General features: G+C 43.8%; 1 protein-coding gene and 1 long non-coding RNA gene across 5 annotated transcripts in view; one reads left to right on the top strand and one right to left on the bottom strand.

Annotated features, from left to right (window-relative positions):
* The window catches only part of SKI (SKI proto-oncogene), a 149,034-nt gene extending 126,078 nt beyond the window's left edge, over positions 1 to 22,956 (top strand). The window contains exons 2-7 of one of the 4 annotated variants that reach the window (XM_079986928.1): positions 12,135 to 12,257; positions 14,340 to 14,455; positions 15,653 to 15,951; positions 16,348 to 16,655; positions 19,123 to 19,353; positions 22,254 to 22,956. In XM_079986928.1, the coding sequence (XP_079843054.1) occupies positions 12,135 to 12,257; positions 14,340 to 14,455; positions 15,653 to 15,951; positions 16,348 to 16,655; positions 19,123 to 19,353; positions 22,254 to 22,442 (1,266 nt within the window). In that variant the 3' untranslated portion in view covers positions 22,443 to 22,956. Of the gene's footprint in view, positions 1 to 12,134; positions 12,258 to 14,336; positions 14,456 to 15,652; positions 15,952 to 16,347; positions 16,656 to 19,122; positions 19,354 to 22,253 lie in introns of all 4 variants that reach the window. The other 3 variants (XM_079986930.1, XM_079986927.1, XM_079986929.1) reach the window with 3 other exon arrangements.
* Positions 17,370 to 24,290, bottom strand: LOC307222236. Its single transcript, XR_013841659.1, has 3 exons — positions 24,150 to 24,290; positions 21,183 to 21,301; positions 17,370 to 18,535 (listed from the first exon to the last, which is right to left on the bottom strand). It is a non-coding gene; the product is annotated as an uncharacterized lncRNA (long non-coding RNA).
* Between the last annotated feature and the right edge of the window lie 529 nt (positions 24,291 to 24,819).

Raw genomic sequence — 24,819 nt, 5'->3', positions numbered from 1 at the left:
TTGCACCATATTCTGCAGCCCTGCAGAGGAACAGCTGGTTCTCTTCTCCCAGAACTGCCCACCACTAGGTTTGTTGACATTGTCTGAAAGGTTTGGGCCTTTAAACTACTGAGCAGTGGGCAGAAATTCATAAGCTGAACTCATTGCTTGCTATAGCTTCTCAAATGTGTCTGTTGAATTTTTTTTTTTTTTTTTTTTTTTGGCCAATAGTGACACAGATAGCACCACAGGAGTGTGCCAGAAAATGTGAAGTTCTCTTTATTATTGGTAATGCCATAACCTTTTTAAGAATAGCTCAAATCACATATAGCACATTCTGAAGAGGGAAAACCAGAAAAAATAAAAGGCATTTTGTTATTTTGAGCCAAGCTTGTAGGACCTGTTTCGTTGTTCTTGTTGTTTTGCTGAAGAGATGGCAGGAGGTACAAACTGTTAGGTAGCAATAGGCTCATTTGTCATTTATATATATAATATGTGCAATTCTTCTATTGTCAGTTTAAGTTCTACCACACTGAAACCCAGCCAGATCTTTGCAAAGGAAAAGAAACAAAATGTTTGGGTGCAACTATAAAGCTCCAGGTTTGGGAATTCGGAACCACAGCTGTGATTTTTTCCTCCCACAGGAAAGCATTTGAATTCTGCTTCATTGTGCACACTTCACAGAGGGTATTCTACAAGGGAAACGAGATTAGGGGGTCTGAAAGGGAGAGAGAGCGAGAGTCAGACAGAGCCTCTTCAGGAACTAGCACTGCTCAGGACCTCTTTCTCCCTTCTACCACCAAACACTGGCCATCTGTTGAGAACAGTTGGCCAGAGATGGAACTCAGGAAGTTGCATTGAACCAGCATAGAACATAGGAACCAAGTCAGATGATTGGCCTGTCTAGCTCAATATTGTCAACACTAAATGGCAGCAGCTCTCTAGGGTTTCAAGATAGTAAACTCTCCCAGCCCTACCTGGTAATGTCTTGAGATCGAAACTTTTGAATGCAAAGCAGAAGCTCTACCTCTGAGCTTTGGTCTGTCCTACAAATGCCAGGCTGTTGATTCTTGTAGCTTAGCATTGTTGGCTTACCGTCTATCTGATCCCTTTAACTGATGGCAACGCTGCTGGTAATATGTTCTGCAATTCAAGCAGTGGTGTAGGAGTAAAGATTTGAGGGCAGATACCTCTTTAAACTTTTATCATTACACAATTCTATGCACCGCTTCTCTGCTTCCTTCTTGATCTTAGAACTTGGCCATACTGGAGTTTCCTAGTCTTTTCAGTCTCCCCCAAGCTGTTTCCCGAACTTTTCCCTTTCCCCCCTCCAGATTTCATGTGGGGAAAGATGGGCCACAACTGTGTGCAGTATTCTTAGCCCACTGGCTCTCTTCAAGGAACATTTGGCTATTTTTTGCAAAGCCATGTTTCAAACCCCATTTCCCCCCTGAAGTTCCCACAGATTGCGGCTTGCATGACATTTCCCCATGGGTCCGTTGTGGAGCGACAAAGTGGCAGCCAGAAGACAACATTGGGGAGAGCAGGACCTGGAAAGCAAATAGGCATCTCAAAATGACAGAGTGAAATATTTCCACTTGGGAGACACAAGACAGAGATGCCTTTGCTCTAGGAGTCTGGATCCCTGCCACCTGAACCACAAAACCTAGTTTAAAAAATAAAATAAAATACTCCTAGACTGAAGTTAAGCATTACCTAGAATGGATTGTTTAGACAGAGGTAGCTTTTTCTTTCTTTAAATATATACAGTCAGAATGCAATTAAATCTTCCTTCTGCAATGCTTCTGGGCTTAAACCGAGCCATCTTGTTTATGCCTGTCAGTCTGTACCAGACTAAATATTTTTTTAAAGCAGCCCACAGAATATATATCCCCATACACATTTGTTAGAGTAAGTCTCAGTTTCTTACACAGTGATACTTCATTATATGCCTAAATTTTGGCTACTTCCAGACAAGCCAAGAAGATAGAACTTAAGTAGGTTTATTATTTTATATAATTTTGCTTGTATCTTTGTTGCTTTGTATCTGGCAGCCATCAAAGTTCATTTGACTTAGGACAGGGTATTTTCAGTAATAGTGCCTAGGACAGGGATTTCCCTACCTATGTTGTTGGACTCCCATCTCCCTTCAGCCCCAGCTAGCATGGCCAGTGATGAGAGAGCAGCAGTAGGTTGGGGAAGGTTGCATTAAAGTTCTACTCCCCACACAGCCACTGATTTGCATTCATGATGTGCAATGCAGTTACCAACATAATGCAGGTGAAGGGAACTTTTGGCCCTTAAGATGTTACCGAACTACAACAGCATGACCAATGGTCAGAGAGGATGGGAGTTAAGCAACATCTGGAGGGCCAAAGGTTCTCACCTGACATCTGGCCCTCCAGATGTTGCTGGACCACAACTCCCATCATCCCTGACAATTGCCCATGCTTGCTGGAGCTGATCAAAGTTGGATTCCAACAACTCCCAGAATATAATATATTTTCAGGAAGTTCAGCTGATTATTATTAGATTTTCCACTATACAGATGAAGATCAAGGACAACAAAGACATTAAAACTTCTAGCAGCTGCCTTTAAAATAGAGGCGATGATAGTTTTAAATTGTATAAATTATAAACGAGTTTGCTGATATTTTTTTATTATGTGCATTGTTGCATTCTTCTGTTTATACTTTGTAATGGCTGGTGTTTTGAGTCTGGTAAGTTGTGTTCATACGTGTTTGTACCTTACACCCAAATTGCAGAGGCTAGTCACTAATGCAAATATCTGTCTATCCATCTCTCTATATCTGGAGGGTTGCAGTCTCCCCACCCTCGACATAATTCATTGAATTTAGAAGAAAGACTTCTGCTGCTTTTATATCCCATAGAGCCCTCTAACACCGGCACACTTTGACGCCTCTTTGCCTTTTAGCTTCTCATTTTATGATCTGTGTTTGCATTTGACGGCACCCTGGTCGTTGCCATTTTATCACGCCACCTGAGTTTCAGTAACTCGTCTTAGATCACTGTGAATCAGCGTGTGAGTCGGAAGTGTCTCCTCTGCCTCATCTACTCTGCCAGGCAACAGGGCCAGCAATTCCACAAAGCAGTGTGAAGCTGCAGGTTCTGGAAGCATGTGGCTTTGCATGCCTTTCTCTAGTCTTCAGTCTTCCCTTTCCAGGTATCATTAACACAATGAGTTTTGGTTCAGGTAGTCATCAGCAGGGTCAAAGTTTGTTACCCCATAAAAAAGTTATTAGTAGAACTAACTCCTGGACTCCATATCTACCAGCAAAGGTCCACAAGTGAAAGAAGTAGAATTAAGAATGGTCTCCAACCACCACCAGTACTGGTCTTGTATGTACTTCCAGATAAGAACATTGGAAGTTGCCTTATACCAGGTCAGAGTATATGTCAGTCTAAACCAGAGTATTATGGTCTACTCTGACTGGTAGTAGTTCTTCAGGGCAGCCACCCCTTACTTGCTGACTGGGGTTGATGGGAGTTGGGATACAATGGAGGTTAAGAGCAGCTGCTCTTTCACATCACCTACTACCTGATTATTATTATTTTTAAAAAAAACTGGAGACGCGAGGGGTTAAATAACTAAAGCGATCACTCCCTGGAAGGAGAAGAAACATGAAGGAAATTGTTCCTTATTTTGTACATGTCTGTCAGCAATTTGGTAGCTTGTGGAGAGCGAAACATGATTTGGGGCTGACAAGTTCTGTAGTCCCACTGATTGGAGCATTGTTCTGGGGGTGCCCTTTCTTCATTTTAATAGCCAGCGAGGTGCAAATGGTGCATGTGCTCGGACAAGGACCAGGGAGATCCAGGTTCAAATACTCACTCTGCCATGAAGTTCCTGCTGAATGAGCGTTTGCCAGTCATGCACACTCTCCACCTACCCTACCCTACATGACCCTTGTGAGAATAAAATGGGGAAAAGAATCACGTGTGCCATGATAAATAAATAAATAAATAAATAAATAAATAAATAAATAAATAAATAAATAAATAAATGTATGTCCATTGGTACACAAGAAAAATTGAATCTTTGCAGCTGGGCGTTCTGACCGACTGAGATGCATTAATTCAATACATTTACAGGGGCTGCAGAAATAATATCTCTCTCTTCCCAGTGTATAATTTCTATGCCCCTCAACCAGGGGTGGGGAACCTCAAGCCCTGGGGCCAAAGGCTCTTTCTGGGCCTCAGGACTCTCTCCAGGCCACACCCTATTTTATATGCTCCTGAGTGTTTCTGTCTATCTGAGGTGTCCTGGGACGGTAATGCCTCTTGGTTGTCTGAATGGAGGGTAGAGGTGTGTGTAGAAACTGCCCTACTGTGTAAGAGGTAAAACTTTGTTGTTTCGTCCTCTTTTGCATCTGGCTTCACCCATCACTGGTTACGTTCATTCGTATCCCCCCCCCCCAAAAAAAATACACCAAGTCTCTGTGTGTCCCTCAATTACCGTTTCTGCACTGCACAATCAAGCTGTGTCTCAGGCCTTGTCTTGCACAATACCTGTTTACTCAGGAAGAAAATCAGTTAGCGTCTCCGGGGTTCCTTTGACTCTCTCAAGAAATCTAGCTTTGAGGTTTCTTGAAACCAGTATCAGACCGGCTTTGGGTCTTGTGGTTCTCTCTCTCTCTCTCTCTCTCTGAGAAATCTGCTTCATTTTGTTTAACAACCAGTTATCAAGTAGTTGCCAAGACAGGAAGCTCCACCCTTACTCATGGTTAGAACGGATCTTGTCTCTCTGCACAAACTATGAAAAGATAAAAGGAGGGGGAAGGGGACTACCACCTACGGCATTATAATTGCATGAGTCTAATTACTTTTGTAAGTTGTTTGTGCACGTTCTTGTGCATGTTCAGCAGTGCTCTCATCTTCAAGTAATCCAAAAATGATGATTCAGGTCTCCTGAGTGTGTTTTGAAAATATTTGGGAATTATTTTGATTTATATTTAGGAGCATTTTAACATAAGGATGTGGAACGTAAGCAGTTCCTAGTTGCTGGATCAGGCCAAAGGCCCACCTTCTCCCGCATCCTGTTCTTGCAGTGACCAACCTGGCACTTATGGGAAGCCTGCAAGCAGGACCTCAGCACAACAACACAGTCATTGTGGGTAATAGGTAGTAGCCACTGATCGCCCTATCCACCGTGAATCTGCCTAATTACCTTGGTGGCCATCATTATTTCTTGTGGGCACCATCATTGCATCTTTTGTATTCTGTGGTGTTGCATATCAAGCTCAAAAACCGCCCACAATGCATTTGTTATCAAGTGATATTTTCATTTATTTTCATGACATCTCCAGGAATTATAAGGACTGAATATTTGCAAGAGTTTGTAGTATAGGGGGTGGAGTAGTGGTGGGGAAGCACCTCTCATATTTGATCTATAGCAACAGCGTTTAAGTTGCTCCCTGGTAGTGATGGGATGGGATGCATTGGAGGGGGCAGTATCTTCACAATAACTTTGTGAATTTAGGGCATTTTTGTTCCTCAACTGTGGTTGAGATGACTGTGATGTTGCTGAGCTAGGCTGTGAATCCCTGGCGCTGATGGTGGCTGCTGCCTATCAAGGTTGCTAGGGTTGGAAGGCAGAGAGGCCAACAGTAGGTGGAGCCAGAACCAATGACAGGCAGAGCCAACTAATTCTAGTTGTGCCCCCCATCCTTCCCCCTGAAAAGGCAACATTGAGACTAAGAAAGAGGAAGGTGACAGCCAGTGGCATCCCCATAGACTGGTTGTAAGTTAAAAGACAGACAGGTGGCAGCTGGGTGGCAGGGTGTGTGTGTGTGTGTGTGTGTGTGTGTGTGTGCACTAAGATTGGTGGGGCAGCTCCATTCACCTTCATTGTCCAGCACCCAGATTCAAGTCCAATCTCTGTAAAGATTGGGTGGGAAGTATATGGGGTATGTGTGCTCTGCTCTTTTCTTTAACAGCCTGGTTGCTATGGAAAAATTGAGCCAAGGAGACCTCATGCATATGGGTCCCTTGCACCTGCTCCCAGTTCGTCAGATGTTTTCAAAGCCACAAGTGTAGCCTCCCTCCCTCCCTCCCTCCGCACACTTTTCTGCCAGCTTGCAAGAGTCACTTTCACACTGGGGAGTCTATATTCTCAGCCAGACATCAACTGCAGAAACTGTGATTAGTGTGAATGCTTGCAGAGTAATTACTTTATGCTTCCATGGATTGGAAACCACTCTGGAGCCACAAGAGGATATATCACCCTTGGAATGGTGCCAGTTAGAAATGGAGCCTTACCTATCTAGCATCTCATAGGTCTGTGCATATTTATTCATCACCTTTTGGGCTGTTTCACCAATATGGGAAGGAGAGGTATTATCTGGAAGCTGAGAGAGAGGGAAAGTCAGAAGATCTTTGAACAGCTATAACTTTCTCACCTGGGAAAGAACCCCTCTAATGTCCCATAGGAACTTCAGTAACTTAAAACACAGAAAGGTTGTTCTTTGTAGGCAGGCAGGAATGTTGTTGTGACATTAGCAGCAGTAGATCAATTGCATTCATGTGCCCACAACTCTTTGAATCATTGGGAAATCGTTGGAGTAAGGAAGCAGGACAACGAGGCAAGGGTGTGTATAAGAGACTTCAGTTTGATGCGTAAGGGCATTATTTATGGTCATTGAGAAATGATAGAATCACAATATATTCACTTAAATTAAGATGCACCCCCCCCCATATTGGATATGGGAATAGTTCTGGGTCAAAAAAGCTGAATTTCAGCATTAGAGGATGATTCAGCAGGTCATCCAGCACACCTGTTGACCTTAAAGCATTTCGGCCAGCCACAAAGTTTGTTGCAGCTTGCTGGGAAGTGCAGGAATTTTAATTAAATGCCCAACAGAAATTTTCAGCTTCAGAAAATAATGGGATAATTCCCTTGAGAACAGGCTACATTAGCTGGAAACTTTCCCCAGTTTTCTTGTGCGGTTTGGGGCTTCAAGGAAACCACAAACAGAAACCATCTTCTTGGCCTCAGTAGTGTTTTCATTGAGCTTCTTTTCCGTGTGTGTGTGTGTGTGTGATTCAGCTAGTACAGGAAATGCTCCTAGTTCTGGAGTGTCTATAGACATCCAGCTCAAAAACAAGCTGAAATTGTTCTAAATTAGTTTAAAGATGAGCTGCTTTGTTCAAGTGCCAGCCAGAATGCTTTCACACAAGGAAGCTGCCACACAGGCAAAAACTTCATACAAACTAGCATCCCTTTCACAGTGTTGTTAGTATATTCATTTTGTTACGAATCATGCAGTATTTGTACTCAGTCCCAAGGAAAACAACCCACAGTGGTATATAAAATAGGTTCCCAAAGTTCAGCATGGTTATAGATGAAAGGAGTGGAAAACCAGGAGTAAGAAAATACCATTCCACAAGATGCAGGAAAATACCATTCCACAAGATGATGTGAAAATTAGTTCAGGGATGGGGTAGAATTGGCTTGCAATAGACCCAGAGTTTGGCTGCATTTGTATTTCTGTACAGATTGTTTAGGCTGATTTGTTAAATGGAAGCCTCTTGGAATGTGAACGTGTCATAGTTTGATGCTTGGGCATTTGGGAATTTCGGGAGATAGCTATAACACTGCCGAACGCCTTAAGCTTGAAAAGTCACTTCTGCTGGGTGCTGAAATTTTTGCTGGTGCATTCATCTGAAAAGAAACTAGCAGGTGCTCATGCCAGCTCTGTTATCACTTAGCCTGCTGCTTTTATTATTATTGCTTGGCCTGAAGGAGGAGGGGCTGTTCTGAGAAGCAGAGGGTGAGAAATCTATTCCCACCAACCTCGCTCGGCTTTGCTACTGCAGTGTTGTGCTGTGCCGAGCTAGCAAATTTGGCCAGACACATCAAGCATGATCCTATTTGGCCAGTGCCAAAATTAGTCTGATTAATGGGGAATGACCTTCAGATGGATGGGACCAAAATTTCAAGAAGCACCTTTTGGAATCATAGGTGAAATATCTGGCTTCCAACTTGTTTCTTTCTCAAAACACATCGGCTGGGATCCAAAAAGCTACTTCCCTGTGCACTCAAAGGCTTAGGCATGCTCAGTGGGTTGTTGATTTTACACACACACACACACACACACACACACACACACACTGAACTGCCTGAACACGCAATTTCTACAGATTGCTTTTGATAGTGTTCTTGGTTTCAGAAGAAGTCTGGCATGTGGCAAAATGGGGCTTCTATTCTTGAAAAGCAAGTCCAAAACAAACCCCCTTGAGCATACGGTGCTGCATGTTTCTTTGGAACCCAGACAAGCACATTTAACACATGATGGGACTGTGTAGCTGGCCCTGCAGTAAACTCTTCCCAGGTCATTGCAGTGCTTTAGGAAGTACCGTAAAGGGCTTTCATTGCAGCAACTTTGCAGCAACGCTGAACTCTGCCATTGTCCTTTGGAAATATGGAGAATGCACTTGTCCATTGGCTTTGATAATGTGATTGACAGGAAAATGCATCTGGTGAAAGGGGCTCTAGTCCACAAAAGCTTTGTGCCATCACAGATTTGCTAGTCATTATGATGCAGTGAGTAAAGCATTAGTCAAAACTATTTTGATGACCAAGGTCAAGGTTGCGATCTCTTGATGTCAGATTCTTCCACAGCCATGAAAGAAAAGCTGAACAGAAGTTGCTGTTATTATCTTCCAATCTTCTCCTTTACTCCCCAATTCTGATATGAATAGGTATGCTTGGTTGCTGTCCAGGACAGCACAGAAATAATTGACCAGGCCGACTCATTCACTGTATTTCTAGACCACCATTCATAGGAGTGTGCAGGCAGTGCAGATGCATCACTCAAGAAAGTTTGGTTTTGCAAACCAAAACTGTCTGAGTGGAGATTTGTTGATGCAGTCCATGTGACTACTGGACAGCTTTCAGCCTCACAAGACTAGACTCATGGTGCTGGCTTTTGTAATACAAACCTAGGTTACAGTTGCCACAATGGAATGTCTAAGCACTTTTTAAAAACAATGAATTTATTATTATTATCATTAATTTTATTTCTATATTGCTTTATATTTTAAAGAAAAATATGGTTTACAACACATTACAAATATGTGGTTTACAACACATTACAAATATGTGGTTTACAACACATTAAAATATCAAATCAAATAATCTAGAATACAAATTCAGACTTTAAGAAAATATTCCAGATCCTTCTCTAAGCGACATTTTGCTTTCCCCATATTTATTTACCTGCTTAATTTATATACCTGCCCCATAGCAGAAATACTCTAGAAAGGCAGTGTGGTGTAGTGGTTAGAGTGTCTGACTAGAACCTGGGAGATCAGGTTCAAATCCCCACTCAGTCATGAAGCTCACTGGGCAACCTTGGGTTGTTGTAGGGATTAACTGAGATGGGAGGGGGGTGAACCATGTACTCCTTAGAGAAAAAGATAGGATATAAATGCAGTAAATAAGCTCTTCTGCTTACCTGCTTAAGAAAGCTAGGGGGGGCCAGCCAAATGGAGATGTCAGTCGCCAGCCTGGCAACCAGAGATGTAATTGCAATTGGACCCTCTCCAGTTGTAAAACACTCATGACACCTGGTAATTTTCTAACACTGTGTGGCATAAGCTGGGAGGAAAAGCTGTGTACCTTAGCAGCAGAGCACCTGCCTTGCACACAGAAGGTCTCAAGTTCAATCTCTGGCATCTCGAGGTGGAGGCTGGGAATGCCCCCTGCTTGAAGCTCTGGAGAGCTGCTACCAATCAGAGTAGACAGTGTTGAGCGAGCTAGATGGAACAATGGCTTGACTCCATGTGATAATGGCAGCTTCCTAAGTTCCCATGAGAGATGAGTGCTGCAAACTGGGGGAGGGGGACCCCTCCACCCAGACTGATGCTCTTATAACATAGTATTGACAGAAAGGTCTATTTCCCTTTTTTTCTGCCTTGATCAGAGGGATGGTGGAAAAGCAAGGAACTGAGTTTGTGTTTTGTAAGATAATATATTTATCATTCTCCCCACTCCATCCCCCTTTCGGCAAATCTATTTAGGTTGCCTCACTTTGTACTAGCTATTTCTTACAGCTGCGTGCTTTTAAAACTTCGCTCAGCTTGTTGTGCCAGGGCTCCTGCCCCACCCCCACCTCCCAACACACACACACACACACACACACACACACTAACCATCCCAATTGATTGTCTCGAGTCTGCACAAAATACTCTTTCTGCAGATGAGCAGAGGGTGGAGGGGAAAAGTGAGGGGGGGAAATGGGCAAGAAAGAAACACATCTCTGTACTGAGTTGAAGCACCTGCTGTGTCCGCCTCTCATTCCAGGTCCCCTCCCAGCCTGACTTTGCAGCCCCAGTGGACAGGGCTGGGATCTGTCAGTGCTTGCCAGATATCATTCAGATGCTGTCACTGTTTCTTGCACAGGCAGAAACTGCAAAAGTAGAAGGAAGTTTTCTCCCCCTTCACCAATATTATTACTATTATTGCTCCAGTCGTGCTGACTTATCCACAGATTCAGAAAGTTCCCTTGCCACTCTTGAGGTAGCCCAAAAACAAATCAGGTGGTTTTTTTTAAAAGAAATAAAGTTTTGAAAAGGATGGACTTTGCAAATCCTCCCACATTTGGCAATTGGCATGGCGGTAGCGGGGAGGGTTAGGGTTAACTCTGCACACAGGGCTACCACTTTGTGTGCTCATATTGGGAGCCGGAAAGTACACTTAGAAAAAAGAATAGCATCCCGGCACACACCTGTGGGGCTCTGGGTGGCTCATCATTATCAGCATAGGTCTCTTTGTCTCCATGTTCAGTCATATCCCTTCATGAGAAGAAACTGCATGGTCTTGAAATGGAATTGACACTTCCCTCCCTGCCTTGAAGGGTAGGGGGAGAGAGCAATTACGATGAGGTCATTCAACCCACCCTCTCCTACCCAGTGATCTTGTTTGTACTGGCTGGCTTTCTGGCTTTTTTCAGAGCCCCAGTTCAACCAGTAGGTACCAATCTGTTTGGCAAAGCCACATTGGGGCCCTTGGAATTTATCTTCTGGTGTCCCTGGAGAGAAAAGGATTCCAGGCGGCCAAAAGGGCTTGCTTATGCTTGTGGGTGATTTATAGGCCGAGCAGAGCAACTTGTGGAAAAGGCAAAGCAGATCTTGGCAACAGGCCACTAGAATCTGCCTGCAGCTGTGGCGCAGTGAAGTCATCAGCATAACAACCACTGCAAACAGAATAACAAAGTCTGCCCTGTTCTCATCTAAAATAATCTTTCCAATTCAAAACCACAGCTTTAAAAACTCACCTTTCTGCATACAATTAGAAAACAAGGTAGCAGGCAAATTTGATTTGGGGGTGAGTGGGGAAAAGACAGGTAGTGTTGAATGCTTTGATTTTATAGGCTTGGTTTTTAAAATGGTTTAATATGTTTTTAAAATGGTTTGTCTTTTAACATATACGAGAAATTTTGTTTATCACCTCTAGCTTTTTTAAAAAGCAGTTCTAAAGTTTGGGGGACTACATAGGTCAGTCACAGAGCTTTGGGGAAACCAGTCAATTTTCTGTCCAGTGGTACTGAACCCCTTCCCCAGGAAACATAGCTAGAAATGAATTTTAAAGTGTTTCCCCAAATCTGGGTGGACATGAATCATTTATAGAAGTTGAAAACACCCAGGATGGTTAAAAAACAAACAAAAAACTGTTGAAAGACTGTATGTGTTCCGTTATATAACACTAAACCATGGTTTAATGTATGTAGATACGCCTCTGTGAGCTTGAACACATGCCCTCAGTTGTTCTGTGACATTTTTGTTGGTTCTGATAAAGATATAACTGTAGCTTGCCTTTAGGGTGTTTTCTAATGGACTCACACAGCAATGTACAATTTTTGTGTGCTACCTATAGTTCACCCGTGACCTGGAGTCCACAAGGAAAGAACGGTCCTAGTCACAGTACCTGTAACAATGCATCCTGTGAGATAATGTTGTGAGCTCGTAGGATAGATTAGAACAGACGCTTCCTTGCTCTTCAGATAATGGTCCCCATGTGGGTGTATTCCTGTTCAACTAGTGGTGGTTTGAACTATGTTTAATATCTAAAAATGCAATGGAAAATGACAGGAATACAAATTCAAGCCAGTAAATCTTTTCTTTCTTCTTTTCAGGTACCATCTGATCCTCCTGCTCCCAAGAAACCCAAAATAGATGACTCCTTGCAGTCTCCAATAATTGGTGACAAAGAGAAGCAGTCTAGTTGGTTACGGTCCTTGTCCAATTCATCCAGCAAGGTGAGTTTTAGGGGACTGGTCATAGTTTTGTGTGCTGTTTTGTGTGTTGTTGTGTTTAGTCATCTTCGTTGTGTTCGACTCTCTGTGAGCCCATGAACCAGAGCATGCCTCGGAAACGCTCACTTTCTACTCAAAGCTTCTCCTTTTTTATGTCCATGGAGTTTTCTTGGCAAAATACTGGAGTGGATTGCTAGTTCCTTCTCCAGGTAGATCACATTTAGTCTAAACTTTCGGCTATGACCTGTCCGTCTTGGGTGGCCCTGCACGGCATAGCTCATAGCTTCCTGGAGTTATTCAAGTCCCTTCGCCACAACAAGGCAGTGATCCATGAAGGGGGTTTTGTGTGTAGAATGCCTCAAATTCAATCTCCAGCTAAAAGAAAAAGTTAGCAGGCGGTTAGGAAGCCCTTTCTGCACATGAGACCATGAAAAGCCACTGTCAGTCAGCCTAGACACTACAGGCAGCTTCCTTCGTTTCCTACATCCATAGTCCTGAAATTTGGTTTAAAAATCTCATTTATTTTACTCTCCTTGGGTGATGGTGAAGAAACCACATATGAGCAGTTCCAACACGACTGTTAAGAGAAAGGGGCCCCAAAAGATTTCATCAAGGACACCATACATTAATTAGGTGCTGTTTCCAAAGAAAAACACCTGTACAATGGGCTGCATCCTGTTAGCCCTACTCAGAATAGACTTATTGAAATTAATAAGACATGATTAACCATTAATTTCAGGCAGTAGGACTTTGTTGGGTAAAACCCATTGAGTTTAAAGACAAATTCCTCTTTTGCATTTTTTATTTTGCTTCATTCATGGTCATTTTCTCTTTTGGACCCTCTATTTTTGTTTTAGATCTACTGGTATTTAAAACGAACAACCGTAGAGGAGTTACTTTTGTAGATATTTCTCTTCCAACTAGGATAAGGTTGCAATAAGAATCTTTTGCCACAAAAAGGTGGCTGCAGAATATATACATACATCACATTTTAAAAAATTACCGTATTTTTCGCCCTATAGGACGCACCATCCCATAAGGCGCACCTAGTTTTTTGGGGGGGAAATAAAGGGAAAAAAATTATTTCCCCCCAGGTCCAAGCTTCCCCCGACCCCAGACCCCAAACAGGCAGCTCTCTGCAAGCCGTGGGAGCCCAGCGCTGGCTCCTGCTGCTTGCTGAGTGGTCCGCGAAGCCTGGACGCGCTGAGCTCAGCGAGGGCAGGCTTCGGCATGCAGGCAACTCTCCGCAAGCAGCGGGAGCGCTTCTGCTGCTTGCGGAGAGGTCCGCGAAGCCTGGAGAGCGAGAGGGGTCAGTGCGCACCGACCCCTCTCGCTCTCCAGGCTTCAGCGAAAGCCTGCATTCGTCCCATAGGACACACACACATTTCCCCTTCATTTTTGGAGGGGAAAAAGTGCGTCCTATAGGGCGAAAAATATGGTAGAATGATCTAATAAACTAGGAATATAGGAAGCTGTCAAGTAAGACCATTGGTACATCTAAACACTGATACAGTGGTACCTCGGGTTAAGAACTTAATTCATTCTGGAGGCCCGTTCTTAACATGAAACAGTTCTTAACTTGAAGCTCCACTTTAGCCAAGTGGGGCCTGCTGCGCCACCGCTGCATAATTTCTGTTCTCATCCTGAAGCAAAGTTCTTAACCCAAGGTACTATTTCTGGGTTAGCGAAGTCTGTAACCTGAAGCACTGTAACCTGAGGTACCACTGTACTTGAATTGTTTTCGGTTTTAAGGGCAATTTAAGAGTGGAGAATTAAAACCAGCAACAGAATGAAATTTAAGACTGTACTAGACTCCTTGAGTTGCATCTACTGCTAGTCCTACTTTGAGTAGACCCATTGAAGTTAATGGACACAACAAACATAGGCCCATTAATTTCAGTGGGTACGACTTTGTTGGCTAGGCCTTTTCTTTTTCACATGGACTTATAATGCCTCCTATTCCCTATGGATCTTCAAGCCTCCGCTCCCCCCCTCCCCAGCAGCTTATACCAGATTTACAGCTCACAAACATGTAATTGTGTGTATCTCACTGTTTCCTCTTTGTTTCCTTTTTGGCTCCAGCAGAGTATTGGTTGCATGCATCCACGACAGCGCCTCTCTGCCTTCCGGCCCTGGTCCCCCGCCGTTTCAGCAAACGAAAAAGACCTCCCAAACCACATCCCTGCTTTGATCAGAGACAGGTGAGGAAGCAGAACGAGTGGCACAATAACCTGAGTCTCAGCTCATCTTAAGCCAGTTAAGGCTGTAATCTCATTGCGGAGCTTCCTTTTACAAGTGACACATAATGTCCATTCCACATTTGTAAGTGGTTGTGTCTACCTATGTTCTACTCAAGACTCTACACCCTTTGAAATTAATGGACCCAAGTTAGTCCTGTCCATTAACTTCAGCGGGTTTACTCGAGAGTAGGAGTAACATTGGATACAACCCAAGTAATTGATTTGGTGATGTGGCGGCAATTTGCGGCTCCCTACCCATTGATATTGGGCAGGCACCTTCCCTGTATAGTTTTTTGGCACTTGCTAAAATACTTTTGTTCAAGCAAGTCTACCCTAATATGTAAGTTTGACGTGTATTTTAAAACTGAATATTTTATTTAGAATTTTTTAAGGCTAACTTGTTCTTTAGCAACTGATGTTTATTGGTACTTTTAATGTGTATCTTATATTTAGGAAAACATTTAAATTATATATATATATATATATATATATATATATATATATATATATATCCATATCCTGCTGAAGAAAGTAGGACTGAATGCCAGAGTAAACATTCATAGGATCATTTGCTCACAAGCAATTTATATCATACGCTGGTTCAGGCCCCTTGTTAATTTGCATTTTGTAGCACAGAAAAGGCTGCTGATTTGCCCCGGTAAATGTTTACATATTGCAACTATGAGTTGTATCTAGCATTAGTCCTACTCAAGAGTAGACTGTCTGAAGTTAATGGTCATGACTAAAGTGGAACAATTAATTTCAGTGGGTGTATTCTGAGCAGGACCTAGTTGGACACAACGTTATTTTTTTCTGCTAGCCTCCTAGAATATGATTATGTTAAAGGTATGGTATATTAATGGCACAAACCAGTGATAGGCAACCTGTGGCCCTCCAGATGCTGCTGTACTTCAGTTCCCACCATCCCTGGCCCATGGCTGTGCTGGGTGAGGCTGATGGGAGTTGTAGCCCCCAAACATCTAAAGAACTGCATTTTTCCTGTCCCTGTTGTACCTGGTTCACTGCGTTGATGATGAGTTGTATAAAAACCCATGCATGCAGATGTCTCCTGAGCCTGCAAATGTAGTAGTGTGTGTTCCATCACTGAAGGTGTTACTTCTTTTTCTCCCTTCCAACCCCCCTACAACCCCTCTGCAGTTTGTATTCATACAAAAGTTTTGAGAATGCCGTGGCCCCCAATGTGGCCCTTGCACCACCCCCGCCTCAGCCAAAGATCGTAAGCAACCCCCCATGTGCCCCAGCAGCAACTCGGAGCAGTGAGCCGTTGAACAGCCCCTCCCAACCAAGGAAAAGGAAACATGTCGCCGAAAACCCAACCATTCCCGAACCTACGCCAACCGCTGCTGTCGCCATCGCTCCTGCCGCTGTCCCTGCTGCAGAAGAAGAAAAGGAGTCTGAAGCAGAAATCGAAGTAGAGACTCGAGAAGAATGTAAGTGTGAGTTACCCCATGCTACTTCATTTCTTATTTTCTTCTAATTCTTCCCTGGTTGTTTTCCTTGGGAACATTGCCATGGGGAGGGATGGAAGGATGGGGAACCGATGCGATTCCTGCATGGCTGGGGGTTATACTAGATGACCCATATGGGGTACGTTCCAATTCTATGAATTTATGATTCTAAGTTTATCTTGTCCCCGTTTTGCTTTAAGAAAAGGAAAGCAGCTCAGTGGTTAGAGACCCCTGACTTAAACCCTGGGTAGCCATTGCCAGTCAGTGTAGCTATTACCTTACTAGATAGACCAATGGTCTGATACACAGGTGATTTTTAGCTTTCTAATGTTCTTTTTGTCGGCGGGGGGACTGCCGCCTTTGTGTTTCTTTTCTCCTCCCCAGTCACCTCCTCTCTGTCCTCACTCTCCTCCCCATCCTTCGCTTCTTCGAGCTCAGCCAAGGACATGAGCTCGCCCAGCATGCAAGCCCCGCCCACTACTAGCAACGTCTTTGAAGTCGCCAGTCACGCCGAGCCCCAGAGTGGCACCAGCGGTTTGGAGGCTGAGCTGGAGCACCTCAGGCAGGCCCTGGACAGTGGCCTGGACACGAAAGAAGCCAAAGAGAAATTCCTCCACGAAGTTGTAAAGATGAGAGTGAAGCAGGAAGAAAAACTGAATGCTGCCTTGCAGGCCAAACGCAGCCTACACCAGGTAAGGCCATATGGAAGCATCATAAGGCAAAATGAGTGGCTTGCATCCCCACCCACCTCCATCCCCACTACACAGGCAAGTACTAAGTCATGGCTTGCCCCCAAAGGATGCTGGGAACTGTAGTCTATTAAGAGGGTGTGGGTTGTTATAAGACACCCTACTCCCCTCACAGAGCTACAATTATTAGAGTTCCGTGGGAAGAGGGATTGATTGTCAAACCCCTCTGAGATGTTGAGCTCTGTGAGGGGAGGAGGGGTCTCCTACCAACTCTTAGCACACTTAACAACTGTTGTTCTCATGAGATGCTTTAAGCCATGACTGATAAAGTGATGTAATAGTGCTTTTAAAATATAGTGTGGATGTGGCCTCATTCAAATTAGTCATGCACATTAATTTCAAGTGATATGTTCTGGGTATGACTAACAGTGGATACAACCCTCTCTCCCTATCTGAAACATCCTTCTGGTCCTGAAAGTAAGTACGTAAGAGCAGCCCTGATGGATTTAAGCTCAAGTCCCATCTGGTCCAGCTCTCTGTTCTCACACCTATTACAGGAAGCCCAAAGGTAGGACCTGAACATAACAGCACTCCTCTCCTCACCTGTGATTCCTAGCAGTGGAGGTAGAACATAGCCAACATGGTTATGTTTTTCTTACTAGTATTCCTTATTAATGCTGCAGTTAAAAATACATTTCCAACCAAGTAAAAACAATATTTCTGAAGCAAGAACGGGTTGCTTTATTTTTTTAAAAAAGAACAGCAAACCAGAAACACCCAGACAGCTTGCAGGTGCATGCAAAGTTTGAGGTTCCACATGTGTGGTTTATGGCTTCATATTACAGCTGAACAGAGCCACAGAAAACCTAGATTGTGCTCAGGGGCCTTATGTTTCATGGGACCCATTCATGGTGTAAAGGAGGATCTGTGGGGTGGTAGTCTGCTTGCTTCTCCTGGGCTTTCTGGTTCTCTCTGAAGGACCTTGAGCCTGTTCCTTGAGAGCAGTCAGAGGATGCAGAGCAGGTGGCAGCTGCTCAGCCAAGCAAAACTTTTAACAGTGCCTAAACTGAGCAGAAGAGTATGGTGAACTTAAGAGCCTAGTATTTGTCCCCAAATTCCATTAATTCTGTTGTGGAGAGGGCAAAGGCTTTTCATGCAGAATGGCTGGGAAACAGCACAGGCTAGGATAACAAGTTCTGGCTTAGGAAATAAGGTTGTCAGACGAGAGAGATTTCCCATGACCCCGATGCAGTTATGTTACTTAACAAAGGAAGGACAGCATCTGGAAATAGGAAGGGGAGGGGAGGGGAGGGGAAGAGATATGCAACACTGGTCTCCCTTTTAACACTAATCAGTCATAATATAAGCAAAGAATGAATGGAAGCTGTCCCCTCCGCTGTCCCAATAAAAGAGAGAAAACTTTAAAATAAATGTGTAATGCGTAAACCATAAAGAAGTTGAGAGGACCCCAAGCACCTGGTTATCCAAGTGCCTAAAATATCTGATGCTGGACCACATAAATATGAAAAATGTCTCCATTTGGACTAATCACCTAACTCTGACCTCTGTTTTTCCACTGGCTCTGTTCTCCCTCTGAATATCATTTGCTGGGTTCTGCAGGAGGGGAGAATGCTGTTGTGCTTAGGAACCGCTTCTGGTTTGGCCACTGTGAGTAAAAGGATTCTGGACTAGATGGGCCTTTGGCCTGGTGCAGCAGGGTTCTTCTTCTGTCTCAATGGCAAGGTCTTGTTGAGCAGTGCTACTCAAAGTGGTGTTCCATGGACCAGTGCTGGTCTGTGAGCCATTAGCTGCTGATTCATGGTGACTCCACCACAGCCCAGGTTGGGTGGGACGCTTCAGATATGGTACCGGTCCTTGGCACCCTGGAGAAAAAAATAATTGTCAGTCCGTCACATCAGATAGTTCAAGAAGCCCTGTTGTAGAGAAATGTCTCCCCCCACCAACCAGGACACAACATCCCTCCCATTGGAGGCTCAGCACTTAAAATAATCAATAGACAAGACCATTAGCTTAACAAACCAAAAGAGGAAATATACAAATCATATACAGATCCAATACTGACAACCTAACTCAAATCTTAACATCAGAATGTCCATAAGTGCTTGCCTGTAATATGTTCTAGAACTGTCTGAAAAGAGTCGAGATTCTTCCAGAATTCTGTGATGTATTCGTTCTTCCTTACTGCATATAAACACTTATGGCATTCCATGCTACTGAATAAGATATCTTCATTTTCCATTGGCTAGGAACTGGTGAACACATCTATGTGGTTCTTGCCAATAGTAGGTACACCATGCTTAAAGTCCAATGTTCCTTTCTAACTTGCCCTCCAACCACCTCTGAAATGTTAAAGCTCTTGCCCAGTTATATATTTCTTACTCCCCATGCCACCTCTAACCACTTTTAAGGCTGTGTTTATCAAGTAAGCCATGCCTCCATCTTGTTCCAGGAGCTTGAGTTCCTACGTGTGGCGAAGAAGGAAAAGCTAAGAGAGGCAACAGAAGCCAAGCGCAACTTAAGGAAGGAGATTGAGCGCCTCCGAGCTGAGAACGAAAAGAAAATGAAGGAGGCCAACGAATCACGGATACGGCTAAAGCGGGAACTGGAGCAAGCCAGACAAGTCCGGGTGTGCGACAAGGGGTGTGAAGCAGGCAGGCTGAGAGCCAAATACTCCGCCCAGGTGAGGACAGGTCCTTTGAGAGTCTCCTCACAGAGCTCTAGGCTCTTGGCCAAAACTTTGCAAGAGCTTTTCTTGTGGCTAAATATTCAGAAAGGCTTTGAAAGATACTTTAAAGGATGCCATTTTGGCCTCAAAGCAGTCTTTGGTTTCTCACCATAGGGCAGAGCTTTCCAAACTTTTCATGTTGGCGACACTTTTTAGACATGCATCATTTCACAACATAGCACTTCAGTTTTACTAGCAAACCAGAGGTTAAACTAGCCCCTGGAGGAGCTTGGGGAGCATTCACGTGACACACAGTGTGGAAAGCTCTGCTATAGGTAATAGGGCTGGGCAATGTCAGCTTTTCAACACTGAGATGTATCAACCAGGCAAACATCGCAAACTGGCAATAGATCGCAATGTTTAAACCTGTTTGAGCCAGGGCTGCTTGCTGCTGCCACCCAATGCCAGGAGTGGAGGGACTTCCTCTGCAACCTTGGCATCGCTCTGCAGGGTGCAGAGTGCAAGCCACCCCATCCGTGCCTTGCTGAGTATTGGGCCTGGTGGCAGCATCAAGCAACCTCAGCACTTCCTTCTGGGAGATAACCCACCTGCCATGTACAAGCCAAAGGGGTCGGGAGCTTGATCAGCTGAGAAGCCTGTCCCTTTGCATGTGTGTGGGAGGAGGGGCTGCCAGGCTGCCTGCTCCTCAACGGATAAGCCTAACAGAGCCCCCACCCTGTCTTTGGCTTGTGCCCTGCAGCAGGCGAACTGGGGAGTCCATTAGATTTCTATAGAGTCCATTAGTGGGGCATGCCACTGTGCACCTATCAGCGGAGAAATTTAAATGAAGTGCGGGCAGCCACGGGACAAACTACATCAGCTGTTCCTCCCTTAACAGGATGAGGACCATAATGCAATGGTGGTTTCACCCAGTAGTATATTGCGAGTGAAACTGCTGCTCCTGAGTCTCTCTGCCTCCAGCACCCGGCTGCAGCTTGTTTCTCACACTGGGCACTGGTAGCAGAGTGACTCAGGAGTGACAGTGGTTTGACTCACAATATACCACTGGGTGAAGCAGCCATCGCACTCTAGCTCTCATACCGGTCCTGGGCAATGTATTGATACATTGCCCAGGCTTAGTGGGGATCACCTGTTTTGTGTGCAGAAGGTCCCAGGCTCAATTCCTGGCATCTCCAGGTAAGGTTGGGAAGTACAAATACCAGGACACGCTTTACAAAATCAGTTCATATGTAATAGCAACATGTGGGCTTTTCTGTGAAGAGAGTTTAAAGTGTTGTCATTCTGTACACCAAAAAAATTGTTAAAGAGCTCCTTTAAAGAAAAAAAGAAGCCAACTTTTGAACAAAAGCCATGTTAAATGTTACTTTTCCTCCTCCTCTCATTAACAGGAAGGGGAGCGGTCCCACAGTCCCTTTTGTGAGGCTTGCCAAATTTACAAGGGCAGAGAAGCAGGAAATGATGCAAATTTCCTTCTCCTCGCATCACGGGACGTCTCGCTGATAAGCGATGCCCAGACTAAACACAATCTGATTCAGAGCTTCATGTGCTGGGTGTCAACTTCCACTTTAGCTGAAGTGTTGTGGGGGCGGGTGGGGCTCCACAAAGTTTGAAGCCTTTTTTTTTTAAAAAAAAACACACATTCATCTAATTAGGCTTTGAAGGTTCACCCGTTTGTTCCAACTTGCTCTGCTCCAGAGGGTTGCTTTTGCTTCTGACATCTGGATTTTTTCTCTCTCTCAAGGGAGGAAAGGATTGAAGTTTGTGTGGGTGAATTTTTGGGTTTTTCCTGTTAATAATCTTGCCAGAAGCCTTTTCTGTCTTACCTCCCATTCGCCATGTTGACGTGGGACGTCTGTGTTAGACGTGCTCGCCTTCTGTCTCCCCGGCTTCTAATTCTGCTCATCGTCTCAGTCTTAAGAAATAGCATCAGGGATGTTCAAGTCTAGATTAGGTTGGAGGTAGGTGGGAGGAAGGAATGAAGACCTGTGATTTTTCAAAGCAGTCAAAAGGAATTAGTGCACAGGCACATCCTTGCCATTTCCCTGCAAACCCCCCCCCCCCCATTTGTCAGGATTTAGGTCTGGCATATTCATTTCTGAAGTAATCACATTGCCACGTTTTTTTGCTCATCCTTTGAAGTATTAGAGTGGAGGTGGCCAGAGCTGAATGACTTGGAAGAGGCCCAAGACTGCAGAAGTGTTGTTTTGAGTGGTGGGGGAAGATGCAGAGATGGAAAGCAGAGAGAAAGATTTAGGTCTCTTGCCATAGTGCAGCTGCCTTAGCAGCATCTGGAGGACACTGTGTTGGCTATCCTTGTTCTAGGCTGTGTATAAACCTAGAAATATGGTGGACAAGCATTCAGTGACCTCCTTTTCTTTCCTGTATAGATTATGTTCATTGTGAATTTGATCTAAAAACGGAAAGGTTGCAGCTCTTGGACTGTGTTGCAGTATCAGCTGTCACTCAAGAGTGGGGATTCCCAGGCTTGGACTGATTGCAGACGTCCCAGTCGGGTCTCTTGGAACCCCCTTCCCTTCAGCAGCCCTACTTTTACACCATGCTTGCCGCTGACCCTGCCCACCTACTGGCACGTGGCTTTTGGAAAGTTGACGCTTGTAGGGTCCAAGATAGTTGGTTTTAGGGACTTTGGTCCCGAGCCACCCAAGGTTCTACAGTGGTACCTCGGGTTACAGATGCTTCAGGTTAGAAGACTCCGCTAACCCAGAAATCGTGTGGCGGCAGCAGGAGGCCCCATTAGCTAAAGTGGTGCTTCAGTTTAAGAATGGACCTCCAGAACAAATTAAGTTCTTAACCCGAGGTACCACTGTATGTCAGTTCTAATGCCTTGAATTGAGCCAGGTATCTCTAGTTTACTATCCATTCATTCATTTTAGATTGAAGACCTGCAGGTGAAGCTCCAGCATGCAGAGGCGGACAGAGAACAGCTGCGTGCTGATCTGTTGCGTGAGAGGGAAGCACGGGAACACTTGGAAAAGGTTGTCAAGGAACTTCAGGAGCAACTGTGGCCTAAACAGAGTGATCTGCCCGGCAGTGAACACACAATGAAAGATATGGACAACTAGGCCAGCGCTGAAGAACGTAATGACATGGGGTCTAATTTGTAGGCCAGACTGACAATAAAATAAAATAATATGCACAGTGAGGGAGAGAGTGTGTGGGAGAGGCGCTGGGGCGAGGGTCCGCGCCCTGGCGTGTGCTGGTAAACATGGACTTTGTTATTCATTGGAGGGCAAATGTTACTCTTTATAACAGAAGCACTGAATTCCACCTCTTTTTTCAATCCATATAGCACAACATCTTCCTGTGCCTATAACATGAAGAGTGTTTATAACCTAAACTACTTTTTGAGTCCGCAGCAAAAAAAAAATTACTAAAAAATTTATACCGTCTGGCGAGCAGCATCCATGTGAAATCAAAGACAAGCAACAAGGGCTGCTTTCTGGGAACACTTTGGAATCAAGAAAAAAACAAAACCCTTTTGTTATAAGCTATTTAAGAACACAAAACAATTGAGTCATGAAGACATGGTATTATAACCATTAACAATATATATATATATATATATATATATATATATATATATATATATAAAACAGGGAGGGGAGAAAATACTTTCAATGCCTGATTTGTAATGACAAATTGTTACAGATGTTGGGTTCTTTCTTAGAGAAGCTCGTCAGAAAAAGCCCAATAATAAGCCATGACCGTTTCAATCCAGGGGATTTCTATGTGAATTTCAAATTTAGGTTTTTTTCCTAGTTTACAATCTTTGTTTTCCCCATGCTTGAACCAAGAAGAGGAAAGTCAGTGGAGGGGAAGGGGGGTAGTTTGTATGTTTCAGTGGGGTGTAGGAGTGGAATTATATCCTAAACGAACCCAGCCTTATTAAAATTCAGTGTTTGTAAATCACGCCATAACTTTTTTTATATATAAATATATGTCTGTTATTAACTGATGTGTTTTAAAGACTCACTTCAATGCCAGAGCACTTCAATTATGAGAAACGGATAGAAGAATATATAAAGAGAGCAAGAAACACAGAGAAAACACAAGACAAAAGTCGGCTGAAACATGAAGTTGCTTGTGAAAGATAAGTGGGAAAAAACAGAGAGTGGCATGTCTGCTTGGAAACCCTTCCGTTTTCCCAGAGAACTCGTCCCCATGTTATCATCACCTCAGAAATTTCAGTATTTTATTGACTTGCCCAGGATCACGTGTAAGGATTTCAGTGTGGCCCACAGAGAGTGCTCAACATTGTATTAAAGAGACAAAAAAGAGGACTTTTGCTGCTGTGAATAAGCCTACATTTCTTATTCTTTAGGGGTTTTTTGGTCTTTTGTTTTTAATGTGACAAATACTTTAATATTGGGATCTGTGCCGCAATTCCTTCCCTTCCCACTGAATATTAAAATATGCAGCAAGTAAACACACTCAGGGCAAAAATCCTATCCCCAGTGGGAGTTTTGCTTCTTCTACCTGATTGGGGCCAACACTTAGTACCCACTGGATTTTGTTTTCCTCTTGAAAAGCATTATTTTTTTAAGAACTACAGTTTTTGTTATTATTTCCTCCACCTTTATTGCTCCCCTTATGATTTAACCAACTGTCCACTGTGTTAGCAATCAAATCTGCAAGGAACAGTTTATAACTCTACACTTCTCCAGGACCTACCCCCTCTCTTTTGAGAATAAGGCGGGTAGGAAATGTTACGGAACTGCAATTGTTAGAGCTCGGTGTCAATATAAGCGGCATAGGCTCAGATTCCCTACCTTTGCTCTCTGGCAATCAAGCAGGTCACGAGTTTCTTGATTCATGGTTGCTTGAGATCGGTGTCACACAAGCATTCCAACATGGACTTCAGGGATGCCATCCTATCAGCGACAGGGCTATGGCGGCTGGTCCAGGCTAAACCGTCCCAGTGCAGGAGTGAGCAATATTTTGATTCGTTCTTCCCTGTCAATACAGAGGTATTGATTCAAAGTCTTTTGTATTCGTTTTTATTTTTACAATCATTTCACAGGAATGGTGAGCAAACCGTTTACTAAGGGCGACAGTTTACTAAAATCCTTAACTGGGGGAAAAAGCCATCCCAAATTCACAGATTCTCTCTCCTCCAATTTGCGTTCTGAAACACTGAAGGGAATTCAATCCTTTTCCTGTAACCAAAATGCGGCTGTCTGTCCTAAAATTAAAGTATTGACTTTACAGTACACTAGGGGGGGAATAAAAGTTGTATTAAAAATAAAGCTGTTATTATCCATTCTAATAGCCATTGTAAGCATGAACATTGAAAAAGGAGGAAGTAAAGTACATTTTAGTGGGGGTGGGGGTAGGGGTTGCTACAGGAAAAAAAATTAAAAGGAAGCTATATTAGAAAAATCAGGTGACTTAGAATTGAAAAATGGGGAGCAAGAAGGCAACAGATATATACGGACTAAT

The sequence above is a fragment of the Podarcis cretensis genome, assembly GCF_951804945.1.
Source record: "Podarcis cretensis genome assembly, chromosome: 8".
NCBI lineage: Eukaryota > Metazoa > Chordata > Lepidosauria > Squamata > Lacertidae > Podarcis > Podarcis cretensis.
The sequence above is the reverse complement of the archived record's forward strand: the minus strand, read 5'-3'. Positions and strand labels throughout refer to the sequence as shown.